We start from the raw sequence: 15125 nt of genomic DNA, 5'->3' as shown, positions 1-15125 counted from the left end.
GCCACTGTTCTACATCTGGGGTCCACTAGTTAGCTCTACAGCTAAGTAAGTGAGCGCAAGCAGCATCTGTCCTTCTGTGTGTGGATCCAGAGAGGAGGTTTGGTGACATAAGAGGCTCCTTCCTTGTGAGGGCCTGGTGTGGGCAGGGCCTCTGCAGCCCTGAGGTTCCTCAGGCCGGGCGAGCAGAACAGAACACACTCAGGTGTGCCCTAACCTGGCAGTTTAGATTACGTTCCTCATCCATCTTCCTTCCACCTCATGTTCCCCTAAACTTCCCTGCTCTTCCACAACTCGGTGCCTTTCAGAGTGTCTACACTTGTCCGAAAAGAAAATCTATGGGACGTGCATCAAAGGGTTCAAAGCGCTTGTCTTCAGAGGGATGGGAAACAGACAATTTGACTTTTCTTTGTACTGTCACCACCAAAGCTTCTATTATAAACATGTATTGTTTCTAGAATTAGAAAATTTTCATGTTATGTAGAATAAAAAACAAAAACAAACAAAATCCCAACCAAATTTTTCAGCGAAGGTGGAAGGTGTTTAAACTTGGTTTCCCCAGCAGCCAGACTGTCTTCTGTCCTTTACTCCCTCATGCAGTGGGCAGGACACCCTGCGGATGTTCTGGTGGCCAACGCTTCCCTGGGGGGACTGTCCCTCCACCCCACAAGATTTTTCACATCCTTGGTCCAAATCCTGACAAAACAGGTAAAGCTTTCCCACTTCACCTGTGTGACACCCAAATTCCCATCTCTGCTGGCCCTCATGGGTGGGGGCTCCTCGCAACCCCTAGCAGCGTCCTGTGCCTAAAGAACAGTCCTATGCTGCAAATGCTTCCTGTTCTCTCACTTATTTCTCCAGGTGTCAAAGGACTCCCTAACTAAAATAGTTTGGTTCCATTTCCAAACAATGTCCCCTTCAGCAGTTTGGGGGAAGGGAGAGATTGGGTGTGCAGGCTTCTTCCTGGAAGGCAGGCGGTGAGCAGGCTCAAAATATTTACATCCAGCATGGGGCTCCTGCTGGCCCCTGGCAAAAGGCAAGCCTGTTCCGAAGCCACCACCCAGCTAAAGAGCCCAACGCTTATTCATCCAGTGGTTGACCTGCGAGAGCCCAGAGAGGAGTGTTCTTGGGAGGTGACAAGGGACAAATGTGTCATTCTTCTTCCTGGGTGCCCTGGTGGGATGGGGCTTTTTTTTGGGGGGGGGCAGGACTGGTTCCTGGCCAGCAAAGGGAGCTGGAGAAGGGCGGGCTGCTGGAGCAGCCCTGGGAAATGCATCTAAATGGGAAAATGTAAGATAGGCGCGCGGCCCCTCTGTCTCAGCAGTCATCATCACAGAGGCTAGACCTTTGGTGGGGCTCAGAAAAGAATAATTACTTTTCCCCCCAAAACACTTTTGATGACACTCTAATTAAGAGCACATCAATTCCTTCTTTGACCCCAGCCTTCTGGAACCCAGCCCCTAGCGGGCTAAGGGCCATTTCCCACAGCAGGATGGGAGATGTGCTCGGGCCAGAGCCAGCACCTCCTGAGCTGGGGGACAGGGGCCGTGTCTGCGTCTGCTGGGAAGCAGTTCTGTGGGTAAGCAGGGCACACCTGCTGCCTTCCCGGGATGGAAAGGGTGCCGAGGGCGGCGAAGCTTGGTGGGAATGGGTCCGCTTTTGTTTTCCATGGTGGAGGGAGGCCAAACTGTAATTCTTATTTTTCAAGCTGCATCCTTTGCCAAGTTGGCTCCCCCAGCTCCTGCTGGGATGGAAAATTGCGCAGGCCAGGCCCCTCCCCCGCCCCCGCGCTCACAAGAGCCTTTCCTTTGTTCTGCTGATGCTGCAGTCTGGACAGCAAACCTTAGGAGAGGGAGGCTTGGCCTCCGGAAAAGCGCGAGGTGGGTGCAGAAGGGGTAAGGCAGGGGCTCTGGGGCCCAAAGGTCCCCTCCAAGCTGCAAGGGAGGACCAATGGGCAGGGACAAAGGGGCCAGTGCTGGGGGAACAGTGTTCTCTATTAATTCTTGGGTGGAAAAAGATTACGTAACCCTGAAAGCTTTTAAGAGTTTGGGAGAGGGTCGGGCTTGAGTTCTCTATTCTGAGTTTTTCCAGAGGTGGTTTTGCCTTTCATCCAGAAAAATAAAGCTTACATACTGCTTTCCGTTCCTTTCTTGAAGAAAAGCCTACATCGAGACCCCAGTTAAACTTGAATATCACTTAAATTCTTGATCATTAAAGATGACTCCAAGAAACCAAGAAATCTCAGAGGAGTGTCCTGGGACCCTATTGCTGCCTTTGCTGAGAATGGCCTTGTTCTGGGGACATACTTCTATGAGCCTCTATGTGAAGCAAGGGTCACTGCCATACTGAGGCAGAAACTGAGGCTCCGATGCGGTTGTCACCTGCTTGAAGTCACGGAGTTGGCCTGTTCAACCCCACAGCCTGCTTGTGCTTTGGAGTCCTGATAGCAGCTGGCTGTCACAGCCGGCACCTAGGGCTTTCTCTAGGAGGCACCTATTTCCAGTGTGGTTGTCTTCTTTCCCACAGCGTAGCTGCCCACGTTTAGGACAAGGATCCTCCCCGAGGATGGGGCCTGGTAGACATATCTGCCCTTTCTCTGAGCCTGTGCAAGCGTGATGACACCTGGAAGAACCCACTGGTATCTTGGACTTGGGGACTCACGTGGCCCTTGGACTGTTCCGGTGCCTGACAAAGGAAAAGGGGCCAAAGGGACCCTCTAGCTGGAAACATCTGTGACTTAGGGTGACTAACAACTTGCTGATTATATAAAAACAGTATAGTGAGTGTTTGGTGACCCTTAGCTAGCTGCCAGGCATTTCAATAAGACAACAGTGCCATCATTTAAGGACCGTTATTATCTACGGTTGAGCAATGAAGACATAAAACCCAATGTATTGTCCTTTAAAGAGCTGATGAATGGGAGGACTGAGCTTAGAACCCAGGTCTTTCAACGCCCACAATATCTGTACTTGAATCCAGTTCTGCCATCTGTGCAGATGCTTCTCTAAGCCTCAGTTTCCTCATCTGTGAAACAGTCCCAGGAATGCCTGCCCTGCAGGGTTAGTCCTTGAGGACTGAAGCAGGTAATGAACATGAAGCACTTAGCCCACCCAGCAACTGACCTATAGCAGACAGCCAATAATAAACAGGAGCTCCTAGGACCTGAAGCAAGAACACTGGCTCAGATAATCCTCTTTTTGCCAACTGCTGCCTTCATACCATTCTTCAGTAAGGAAGTTGTTTTTTGGGGGGTGAGTAGGATACTGGCTGATTTGAGACCAGCCAAAATTGCACTAAATTCTCTATAGCCACCAGTGTGACACCTAGTACTCAGAAAGTCTTTGGGAGCTCTAGTAGGCAGGGAAGTAGAATTTCTATAATGACCCCCAACAATGTCTCATCCTAATGCCCAGAGTCTGTGTATGTTATGAGATATTTTATGCTTTACATTCTCTTTAACAGAGGAGTATTATCCTGGATTAGCCAGGTAACTGCATGGGCCCTTATAAGTAGACTGCCCTCTCTGACTGGTAGCAGAGGGGCAAGTAAGAGGGATGAGAAGCCTAAGAAAAATCCAGTGCTCCACTTGTAGGCTCAAAGATGAAGGTATCATGGGATAAAGAATGCAGGCAACTTCCAGGCACAGAGAGGGCCCTCCGCTGACAGCCAGTGAGTAGATGGGAGATCTCAGGCTGGGGGCTGCAAGGAACTGAGTCCTGCCACATGCTGAGTGGGGATGAAAGTGGTTTCTTTCTTAGAGCTTCCTGGCAAGAGCTCAGCCCAGTTGACGCTTTGACTTTGGCCTTGTGAGGCCCTGAGCCTGTGTGGGACTGTGACCCACAGGATGGTGAGGGAATAAATGGGTGCTGTTTTATGTGTATGTTATTAAGTTGGTGATAATTTATGATGGAGGAAAACTAATACAGTAGCTACACTAACAGAAGCGGCTCACTTCAAAAACCGGTAAGCTCTGGTGATTTCCATTTGAGAGATGGGAGAAGCCGAGCATCTGGGAGGTGATGGTTCTTGCAGTAGGCTACACACCCAGTAATGGTGTGGCATCTAACTCCAAATCCCACACTCTTAGTGTTTGATCCCCATGACTGGAATTCTGGTCAGGGCGCAATGCTCCCTGATGAGGGACGTGAGCTCCTGAGCTGTCTTGCGAGATCTGGGAGCTGCTTTGCAGTTCCTAGCATTCCTGTTTGAGAGCATGCATGTCACCTACCTGGCAGAAAGGGAATAATCCGCTGTTTAGGGTCTTTCTGTCCTCCTTCCATGGGGAATTTGTCCAACATTTGCATCTAAATGGGGAGAAAATACCAAAAGCAAACACTTTTTATAATGCAACAACTGCATCTCTGAGATTTTCAAGAAATAATGGGAACTATGTGACTTGACTTATACAAAGTTTACTTGTAGTCCACTTTTTCAAAAAGCAGAAGCAACAGGAAAGGCAATTTCAGATGGATACCAGGCCCCATGAAGATAATCTCTTACATCAACAGCTGCCACACTACGAAAGCTAAGAGTTGCCCAAGGCCTTTTGTGGTTTTCCTGGGAGTTTCCACCCATGGGACCTGAAGTGTGAAGAACGCCTTTGGAGCCATCAGAATTTCACAACAGTAGATCACCCTTCTTCCTAAATACTGTCAGGTTGTGTTAGGGAATAACCATCAAGATGCCCCCAAGACAGCATTCTACCCCAGACCACTAAGAAGTCCCCAGAGTGGTTCAGCAGACAGCTTTGTGGGCTGGATGCAGAGGGCACAGTGATGAAAGGATTCAGTCTCCAGAAGAGCCTGCAAAATACACTGAAATTCCAAGATGACACCAAGGAGGCACCACAAGAGCTGGGTTAGGCTGCTGGGGCAGAGGAATGAGTACAGAACGAATGGGGGCATGATTTATTTAATAACACCATAACTGTGTCTCTGACATTTTAAAGAATCAATGTGAAACGTCTCCATTGTATTCCAAATGACCAAATCTGCTGCTTACTCCTAGAGTGCTTCTAGGGGAGTGATACAACTTTTCAGGGCCTCATCTTTAAGTCTGCCATAAAGATAGCAACTTACAGCATCATTCTATGGATTAAAGCTGGGCTGTGATAGTCACGAATGTTACTATTAAATATTCTTAGTGCTTTTTAGCAAAGGGCAGACTTACACTCTCCTCATCTTGAGGAGGGCCAATTCCATGTGATCAGGAGACATGGGTCACATCAGGGTGATGATTTACGACCAGTTCATGGTTGACATTCTCTACTTCTCTCCGCTATGGGTGGAGCTGGTCATGCTCTAGACAATGGATTCTCTGTCAGTGGAGGCTCTACAGTGGGCGGGGGTCAGAACACCCAGAAACCTCTGGTGGTGTGGCTGTGTCGCCAGAGACACAGATGCCTTTGATGCATAGTGAGGCTCCGTGTTACAGCAGCACACTGTGACCCATGCTGGTGAGTATATGGTCAAGGAGCTAAAGCTGATGGAGAGGGAGTCCTGACCCCTCCTGCAGTAATGGCTGGCATGTGAAAAGCCTGCCACGACTGTACCTCTAGGACAGCTACCCGGCTCTAGATCTGTCCCCTCTATTAGAATGAAAGAAGCTAGGGAAAGTCCAGGAGAAATGAGAAGAGTACTGGGGAGGCATTTGGAAGGGGCAGCAGCTTCCCACGGGGAGGAGGACAGAAATGTGCCTGCTGAGCACCTATTGCATGCCAGGCGTGCACTAGATTCTTTAGAAACCTTCCCTGGTGAAATCCTCAGAACACCCCTGAGCATGGACAATGGTATCCAGGAAAGCCCAGGCCAGGGAAGTGAAGCAATCTGCCTAGGGGCCTGGAGCCAGCAATGTGGTTGGGACAGAGAGGGAAGCTCATGTAGTACTTTGCTATCACATCATCCGTCCTGCCCTGCCCCCCACCACCATGCTGGGAAGTCAGTGAGAGCGTCACTTTTCCAGGCTGGTGCCCCCTGTGTCCTCTGTGTTGTTTTGTCCAATGCCCCCAGGAGGTGGGCAGCCTCAGCTTGGCTGGTATCCTGAAGAGCTGCTGGGCTCTCAGGTTTGCCCCAAAGCTTGGGCTCAGCATTTTATCTATGGCTTTTTTGTTTTGCTTTTTTCTACAGTGCTGGGAACTAAATCCAGGCACTGCATGTGTGAGGCAAGCCCTCTATCGTGGAGTTACACCCCGACTCATTATCCATAGCTGTATTTGTGGTTTTTAGTCACTGATCCCTGATCTGTCCTATGTGGTAGGGGAGAAATACTCCACCCACTGTCCTTTAGAGATTGGCAAAGCCACTCAAGATTTACTCTTGAAAAGGGAGGCATCCTTTTTAGAACCCAAGAGCGCTTCAAAACCAGTGGATTGTTAATACTTGATAAAAACTGGCAGAACTAGATGTTCATAGTAGGGGAGGCTCTGTGTGCATGCAGGAAAGGGGAATGTGGGAAGACTCAGTGTTAGTCATTTGCCGTGAACCTAAAAAAAAGTTTATTAATTAAAAAACAAAAATACTGGCCCAAACCGATGACTGCAATGGAGAGAACTTTTTGAGAAGCAGCTTGAGGAGATGGTTGCTAGGCAACTCAATGAATCATATACACATAACTAGTATAAAATAATAATTAGTAATCTCTACTGACATTGTACAGCATGCCAGCAACCCTGTGAAATAAATGGTATAGCTCCCAAGTTACAGATGTCTTCTGTGGTAGGGAAGAAATACTCCATCCACTGTCCTAATTGGAACAGAGGGCAGAGAACATGCCTGAAAGTCATATAGCAAAGCAGTGGTGTGTCAAACACCTTCATCTGAATCCAGTTCTGCTACCCTGGGATCACTCTTTAGGTGGCTTCTGAGTGTCATGTGAATGTGAAAAAGCAGCCTGGGATGAGGCAAGTTTAATATCCCGTGCACACGGAAACACTAAGCTTTCTTTTCAAAAGCAATTAATCAGGCTCAGCTGCAGAGTGCTTCAGAGACTTATCGGTTTTGTCTAACACTATCCGCCTTTTCCCTTACCAATTTTATTTTTAAGACAGTGCTGAAATACCACTGAAGGATTTTTTTTTTTTAAAGAAAGCACCAGGGTTGGACATCGTGGTGCATGCATATAACCCTCACGCTCTGTGGGGCTGAGGCAGGAGGACTGCCAAGTTCAAGCCTAGCCTGGGCAACTTACTGATTTAACAAGGCCCTATCTCAAAATAAAAAAGGCTAAGGATGTGGCTCAGTGTGAAGGCCCTGAGTTCAATTCCAGTTGAATTGTTATTCAATTACAATAACACATGCACACACACACACACACACACACGCATGTGCATGCAAGCACATACTCACATAGCACAAAACCACCCATCCACACTAGCATGATTCCTCCACTCTCTTGGGCTCCTTTCAAAACCCTATCTAGACGCTCTCATCAGCCAACAGTCCCCACCGGCACTGCAGTCCCAGTGGCCACTGCTTGGCTTAGGCAGTCACCCTCCCACCTTTTGTTCTCGTGTGCTTCCACCCAAATGTGGCCCCAAGAGCTGAAGGTCTGTTGGTGCTACTTATTTATTGGAGATAACATACCTGGGTTTATATCTAACTAGAGATATCACCCCTGCGGACTAGCAGTCCTGGGGCAAAACCTTGGTGCTTCCTCATGCCAGGTATGTCCTTGGCGGGACACCTGTCATGGGGCTAGCAGGGCTGCCTGTGGAGAGGGGACTATGCTCTACAGGGGCAGGTCAATGAATGAGGTATGCAAATTCTTTGAGGACACATTTTGAAAGAAATCTCCCTTCCTTGTGTTCTCTGTTATTTTGAAAGTTAACTTGGGGTTATGTTTTAATAATCTACGAAGTTGAAAGAAAAAAAAACCAAACAAACAACTGTTAAACATTACAAGATAAAATGTATCATTCCAACCATATTTAAGGGTGCAGGTCAGCCGCATTAAGCACATCCACATCACTGTGCAAACAGCACCGCCATCTGCCTCAAGTGCTCCTCCACCGTCTAAGACGGGAACTCTGTCCCTAAGAAATGACAGTATTTCATTTCAGCTCTTCTGCTACCCCCATTCTACCTTGTCTCCATGAATTTGATTATTCTAAATAGTTCTCGTAAGTGGAATCGCACAACATTTGTCCTTTTGTGACTGGATAATTTCATTTAGCATAATGTCCTCAGGATCCATTCATATTGTAGCCAGTGTCAGGATTTTCTGCCTTTTAAAAGCTGAGTAATACTGGCTGTGAAGCAGTGTTGAAACTGCATTTGGTTGCCAGCCTACAGCACTCCTAGAAGGTGGTGGACAATTTAAGAGATGGAACCTCACAGGAGAAAGCACCTTGGGGTGTGCTTTGCAGGGACTTCGGTACCTTCCTGTCTTTCTTTGCATCCCGCCCACTGCGAGATGAATGGGCCTCTTCTACGCATGCCCCCACCCTGATGCCCTATGATGCCGCAGGCCCAAGGCAATGTGGCTGGGTCACTGTGGACTGAGACCTCTGAACCCATGAGCCCAAGTAGACCTTCCCTCCGCCTACATTAATATCTCAGTCACTCTATCACTGTAACATGGGGCTGCCACACAGGTGGACATGTTCTGTCAGCGCTGTGTAATATGGTGGCTACTAGCCCCAAGTGGCTACTAAGTATTTGAAAATCAGTTTGTATCAGCAATTGAGGAACTGAATATTAAAATTTTCTTTAATTTAGATTTAAGCAGTTTACATGACTAGTGGGTAACATGCTGGACAGCAGAGGGGTGGGCTACAACAAGCCAGTTTTGCTTTATCACCCTATGAATGTCAACTGCACTCTATGAGATCGCAGGTGCAAGGACGGGTTCTGAGTGTTAAAAGTCGATAGTTCAGAGGCCTGAGAGCTTTTGTGTTTTTGGACTTAGTGTGTCCAGGTTCACAGGGCACAAGTGATTTTGACTAGACAATTGTTACACTTGCTATCGAAGGTCTTTAGGGACTCTTACATGGACACTCAGCCCCAAATTATCATAGCTCCAGGGCTGGAGGCACCCCCTGAAAAAGTCCAATCACAGATTTTATCCTTGGTAACAAGAAAACTCACCATGCCTGTTCCTGTCCCAAATATCCAAGAAGTCATGCTCAGAGCAAGGAATCAGGAGGCAGATGAATCAGCTTTGGGGGCAGGAGGGAAGAGGGAGGTACCACAAGCTGCCACATCACAAGCCTCCAGGGGACCAGCAAACACTCCATCAGCAGTTTCCAGACCCCAGCCTGCGGCAGAGGGAACGCAGCCATGCTGTCCAAGGCAAACACCACAGGAGCTGGCATGGAGGCCACACGTGGTTCCCGTTAGCAGAAGCCATTGAAGCTGGACTTGGGAAGGGTTTACTCCTTCAACATCACAAAAGCCCCAAGTCCAGGAGGAGCCGGAACAGGAAGTAGAGAGAGGCTGGGGGCCCAGCAAGTGCAGCTTGTGGGAAGTCAGGTGCTCCCTGAGCAGGGGCTTTTGGGCCCGGATCAAACCAGTCAGTAGCTACTGGCCAGCGTCTCCACAGGCACCTTGTTGCCCTTGAGGATTCATCCCCTCAAGTAGCTTGTCTCTGTGTCTGTGTACCTGGCATACTGATGGGCATGCCACACAGAGTCCACTGTCAGCCCCTCTGTCCACTTCTCTCTAGTCTCCCACTCCCCTGTGTCCTCTCCTCCATTCTCTTAGTTTGACTCCCTTACCCCTCTTCCTAACCCTTCTATCTCCTCCCTGGAATATGGGAGGCAGCTGCTGTGTACTGTGTGAGGAATGAGTGAATGAGTGAGGGAATGAATGAATGAATGAATCAACAAACCAGTGAGAAAAGTGGTCTGGTCAGTCACTGTCTAGGAGCGGAGACAACTGTTGCGGGAGCAGCAATAAGGCCTGGAGTTGGGTTCGGACACAACTGCCTGCAATAATCTCGCCTCTTTTGATTTTAGAAATAAGGAACTGTTCACTGTAAGGAAAAGGGTCATGCCTGTATTTTGTCAGCTACACTCCATTGGAAAGGTGGCAACTTTTTAGAGGGAGGGCAAAAACAGTTTACAGATGTGCGCCCGGCACGCCAAAGGTGTACTCCAGTTTCAGAAGACAGCATCTAGGGAAGAGTGCCTGAGCAGGGAGGAAAGGCAGGCTGGACACATGTGGCTGGCAGAATCTTAGGCCAGATGTTGGCTCCGATCCTACTGGGTCATTCTGCCAACTGGGCAGGCCTGCTAAGGGAATGAGAACTCTGGTTCTGCCTCCCTCTGTAACTGTCCCAGAAAGAAGCCAACATGAGGGGTGGCATGTGTGGGTGGTGTGGGTGGTAGTGGTTTTAGGCAGACAGTTCTCCAAAAAGGGTCCCTGGGCCTGTCAAATTTGCAACAGGGCTGGGTGGCAGTGAAACTGGAGACATGTTATATTGGTGGAATGCTGTGGGACAGCTCTTCTGTCTCTGAAGAGAAGGGGGCATAGATATACGGGCGCAGCCTGCACTGTGATTTGATGCACCTAAGCATAGTGGTGCCCAAAGCCTCTGTGGCTCCAGCAGTGGGGCAGGCAAGTGGGGATGGGGGTAGGGAAGGCCTCCAGGTTCCCACCCATGGACTTCCCGGTAGGGAGTGTTTCTGCTTATGGATGTGCCTAGTGCCTGTCCCCAGGGAGCTCTAGCCAGCAGCATGACTCAGCTGGTTGTGTACCGCACCCCCCGCCCCCAGGAGCTTTGCAGGAAACCCAGCTGAACACCTGCACCTCTGCTGGGTAGAGGGCCAATTCTTTACTCAGTCCCTGCTCAGATTTCAGCTCTGCCACGAAGTAAACCCAAGCTGAGGGTCCTGGCTGCCAGACGGGTCTCTCTCTCTGAGAACCCTGATTTATCGCTACCTGGAGTAACATATGTTTGTCCCCAAACATCAAGAGCTTACAGGAAGCAGATTCATGCTGGCTCTCTGTGCCAGCCTGGGGCCAAGTCAGCCACTGTCTAACTGTGTGTTCTATAAGGAGGGAGGTCCTGGCCCCAGTCATGGCCATGACCTTAACGTGAATCACTTGGGAAAACTCAGAGGGCGAAGGTCAGATGGCACAGGATAAGGTGAAGCCCTCACATGTCTGACGCCTGTTAGCAATGGACTCATGTCCTGCTTAGGAAAACCTCTGCAGAATCGGCTGGCCTGAAGAGAAGGCAGTCTCTGAACAGACAGATCCAAAGGCATGCCGGGCCCAAGAGGCAGGGAGGGGCAGTGACCAGCAGCACAGCTATTGTGCTTAGCTACATCTGGCTTGAATTCAAGGCCTGTTACGATCTGGGTTCATGATTGCTTCTCGGAACATCAGTGATCCATCTGCGAAGTGGACACAATAGTGACTTCACACTCAGAATTGAGAATTAAAGGTGATAACATTCAAATCAGGGCTTTGGCACATTGGCAAAGTAGCTGATGTTATTTCTCTCAAACCGTGCCATCACCAGGCCTCCCCCAAGGCTCTGCAGGCATTTGGGTCACCCCTACAGTCTACATGGATGCCAGCTCTCTTGGCCACTTTCTTTTCTGTTTTTTTTTTTAGACAAGGCTTTACTATGCAGTTCAGGCTGGCCTTGAATCTACTTTTTCTTTTTTTTTTTCATAATTTTATTGAGAAACAAATAGCAATGAGAGAGTTTCAAATCAAATTGGTAGGACAGTTTCAATAATTAACACATTGCATACATTCTTCCTAGTGGTTAACTGCTGTACAAGATGCGGACATGATATCCTATTGACAAACACCATTAGAACAAATCCCTCTATTCATTAAGAGAATGTAACTATATATCTATCCTAACCACTTGGAATACACAGATACAAAATAGACATTCATCTGTATCCCCTTTTTTTGTTAAGTTCTGTTATTTGAATATTATAGGTGTGTAAACTCAGCAAAATATTCTAAAAGAGTCCAGGAGTCCATAATAGGACTGGCAACGTCAGAAATTGTTGACCTGAGTCCCCTACAGCTCAACATAACAGCATGGCTTTACTTCTTATATTTCCTTTTTATACTTTTCTGCTGGATGGTTAAGACCAAGGTAAAGCAGGACCTATGCAACAAGAGTTGTAGCTTTTGGGTCTGATAAGGTCAGTGAAATCCCCTCAGGATTTATCCTGAGATCCTGTACCTCAGATTGTAGAATCTTTGTCAGTGTCAGCCATGTGGATGAGTCATGGCCATTGCTTGGCCAATGTGTTCTCTGTGAAAGCCTGAGAGAATGTTTTCTCTCCATGTGACTCTCCTTAGGCATACTCTACATCATCGATCACTTTCCTCTTTGGTCCCATAATCTCCTTGATCAGAAAATTTGGGACACTACCGAGTTACATGATGTAACAGTACAAGTTCTCATATGTCCTGAGTCTTAAATGACCTTGGAAGGCTAGGGCCAAAAAGTTGGCTTTCCTTGCAGCCGTCCTTTTTCTCTAATTTGGTCTGCAAACTTAGGTTGTTAACCATCCAGAAGACAAGCTTATTGTTATTACCATACAACTTAGGCTGTTAAGCTTAACCTCACTATCTGTCTGAATATCAAACATTTTAGGTATAACATGGAACAGGTATTTTTCATCAAGTATTGATATGTTGAACTTTAAGTCCATACAGAATATGATAAAAAATGTAAAAATTAGAAAATATTTTAAAAATAGGCATAAAGATTTATATACTTCTTATGTTTACACATAAGTCCAAAAAGCTAACCATTTACAACCTTGAAGCCGGACAGTCCCACAATATTCCTTTTCCTGTCTCCTGCCTTCATTCACCACCGCCTTCTTTTTGAACAACCATCTACCCAAGAGACAGCATTGCAGCAACTGGCATGTCATGACAAGCAGTGAATCTACTTTAAAAAAAATGTATTTGGTACAGGGTCTCACTACATAGTTTGGGCTTGTAGTGATCCTCCTGTCTCAGCCTCCCCAGCACTGAGATTACAGACATGCACCACCACACCTGGTTTTTTGAACCTACTTGGTAGCCCAGGTTGGCCTCAAACTTACAGAAATCTTCCTGCCTCAGCCTCCCCAAGGCTGGGATTACGGGCACACACCACCACACCTGGCTTAAGAAATTTTTAAATATGCTTGCAGCATATAATCAATACATTCATGTTTGGGAGTTGACATATACCTATTGAATCTTAGTCCATTTTGAGGATTTTAAACTTTCTCTTCTCCCCCATCTCCAAATCCTTTTCCCATTTATAAAACATTGACCTCTCTGCTTTCCTAGCACCGATTCCCTACTTTGATCCTTAAATTGTGCATATTTTGGGTTTCTCATGACAGAAACCATGTAATATCTAACCTCTGTGCCTGATTTATTCCACATAGCATTGTGGCTCCAAGTGTACCCATTTTCCCACGAGTGACACAAACCTAGCCCCCTCTGTGCCTGAGTAGTGCTCCACTGTGCACAAACGCCACATTTTCGTTATTCCGTCATCAGCCGACAGAGAGATAGGCCATTCTCAAGATCTGGCTAGTGTGACTTATGCTGCGCAGATGTGGGTGTGCATGTGTCACTATAGTATGATGCCTTTAACTCTTTGGGGAAGATGCTCAGAATGGGTACATAGCTGGGTTGAATGGAAGCTTTAGTTCTTGGCTTTCTGAGGTATCTTCATAGTGGTTCCCACAGTGTTTATACAACCTTATGTTCTCCCCAGAGAAGGGTTTCTTATCCCACAACCGCACAAGCATTTCTCTCTCTGCCACCTTATAATAGCCCTCCAGCATGGGCTAGGTTGATGGCTAAGAGGAGACTCAGAGGCCGAGTGATCTAGCCAAGGCCAGGCAGCTGGGGAAAGAAAGGGCTGGGATCTGCCAGCAGGTGTTCCTGTTCTAAGCACAGGGCTCCATTCCATCCCTGTACCTCTGTGTGAGTAAGACATAAGAGACCAACGCCAGCAGGCAGTGCAGTCTGACCCTCAGGGTCTGCCTCTCCTAAGACAAGCCAGGAAGGAACCAGGCGAGAAGGGGAATCCTTCTCAAGGGGACCTTCTTGCTGCTGATGGACACTGTTCACCCACAAAGAAGCCTGGCTGTGCTCTGATCACCCCAAGGGCTTCTCTGTAGACTTCTCTGCCTAATCATCCTGGCCAGCACAGGGGCCATTTAGGGGTTTTTGCCACCTCCAGGCATTTTCCCTGAAGTCCTCTGGGGACTCTACCACCCTCTGTGTTCATCAGCAGGATGCTGATTCTGGGTGTTTTCTGTGTCTTCCAAGTAACTGTGCTGATCTGTTGGATGCAGCCTGGAGCTGTGGCTGCCACCACACTGGCCATTACAGGGTCTGGACACAAAGTCAACCAAAAAATGGAGAGAGACGAAGCCTCCTTGACATGGTGGCCCCTGATAGAGCCACATCTGCAGCCAAGTACCCTTGCACTGTGCAGTTGCATTCAGCTAATTAATGTGCTTTTTAAATAATCTGTTCTGATTGGGTTTCTGCACCTAAAATGGGCCTGACTAAAACAAGATCTCACTGCCAGGAAGTGGCAGAGTTTGGATCGAAGCCCAGCTTTGCCTGATACCAAAGCTCAGGATCTTAATAGATTGGAATCACCTCCTCCTTTCAGATGGAAGCCAATTCCTCCTAGCAGCCATGGTCCATCACTAATCCTGACATTTACTCTGTGCTTAGAGTAGACCTGCTCTGGTATACGTCATCGCCTTGGTTAAAAAATAAATTGATATTTACTTCACACACCTGAAAATTTATCCTTCTGAAGTGCCCAGTCAGTGGTTTTTAGTATGCTTACAAGGTCATGCAATTATAACAACTATCTAATTCTAGAATATTCTTACACCCCCAAAAGATACTCGATACCTAGAAATAGTTTTCTCCTAGACTCCGGCAACAAATCTGCTATTGCCGAATTCCCTTCTTCTGAAGATAATCTTTAACTCCCCAGAACCTTGTCAAATTGCCAGTAGAGAGGGAAGCAACAGACAGTGAAGTGGCTAAGATCCTGGATTCTAGTGTCACCTGCCCAGCTGATACTCTCTAGCTGTGTGGCTTGGGGAAAATGATTGAACCTCTCTGAGCCTGAGTTTCTTCATCTGTATAATTCTTTTTTTTTTTTTTTTTTTTGCGGAA

The 15125-nt window shown here is 47.6% G+C and overlaps 1 protein-coding gene across 1 annotated transcript in view; it reads right to left on the bottom strand.

Moving 5' to 3' along the window:
* Positions 1-15125, bottom strand: part of Sh3pxd2b (SH3 and PX domains 2B) — a 153335-nt gene that overhangs the window by 51038 nt on the left and 87172 nt on the right. The window contains exon 4 of the mRNA XM_023705047.1: positions 4226-4301. Coding sequence (XP_023560815.1) covers positions 4226-4301 — 76 coding nt within the window. The remainder of the gene's footprint in view (positions 1-4225; positions 4302-15125) is intronic.

Source organism: Octodon degus, unplaced genomic scaffold (genome assembly GCF_000260255.1).
Source record: "Octodon degus isolate 3935 unplaced genomic scaffold, OctDeg1.0 scaffold00212, whole genome shotgun sequence".
Lineage (NCBI taxonomy): Eukaryota > Metazoa > Chordata > Mammalia > Rodentia > Octodontidae > Octodon > Octodon degus.
The sequence above is the reverse complement of the archived record's forward strand: the minus strand, read 5'-3'. Positions and strand labels throughout refer to the sequence as shown.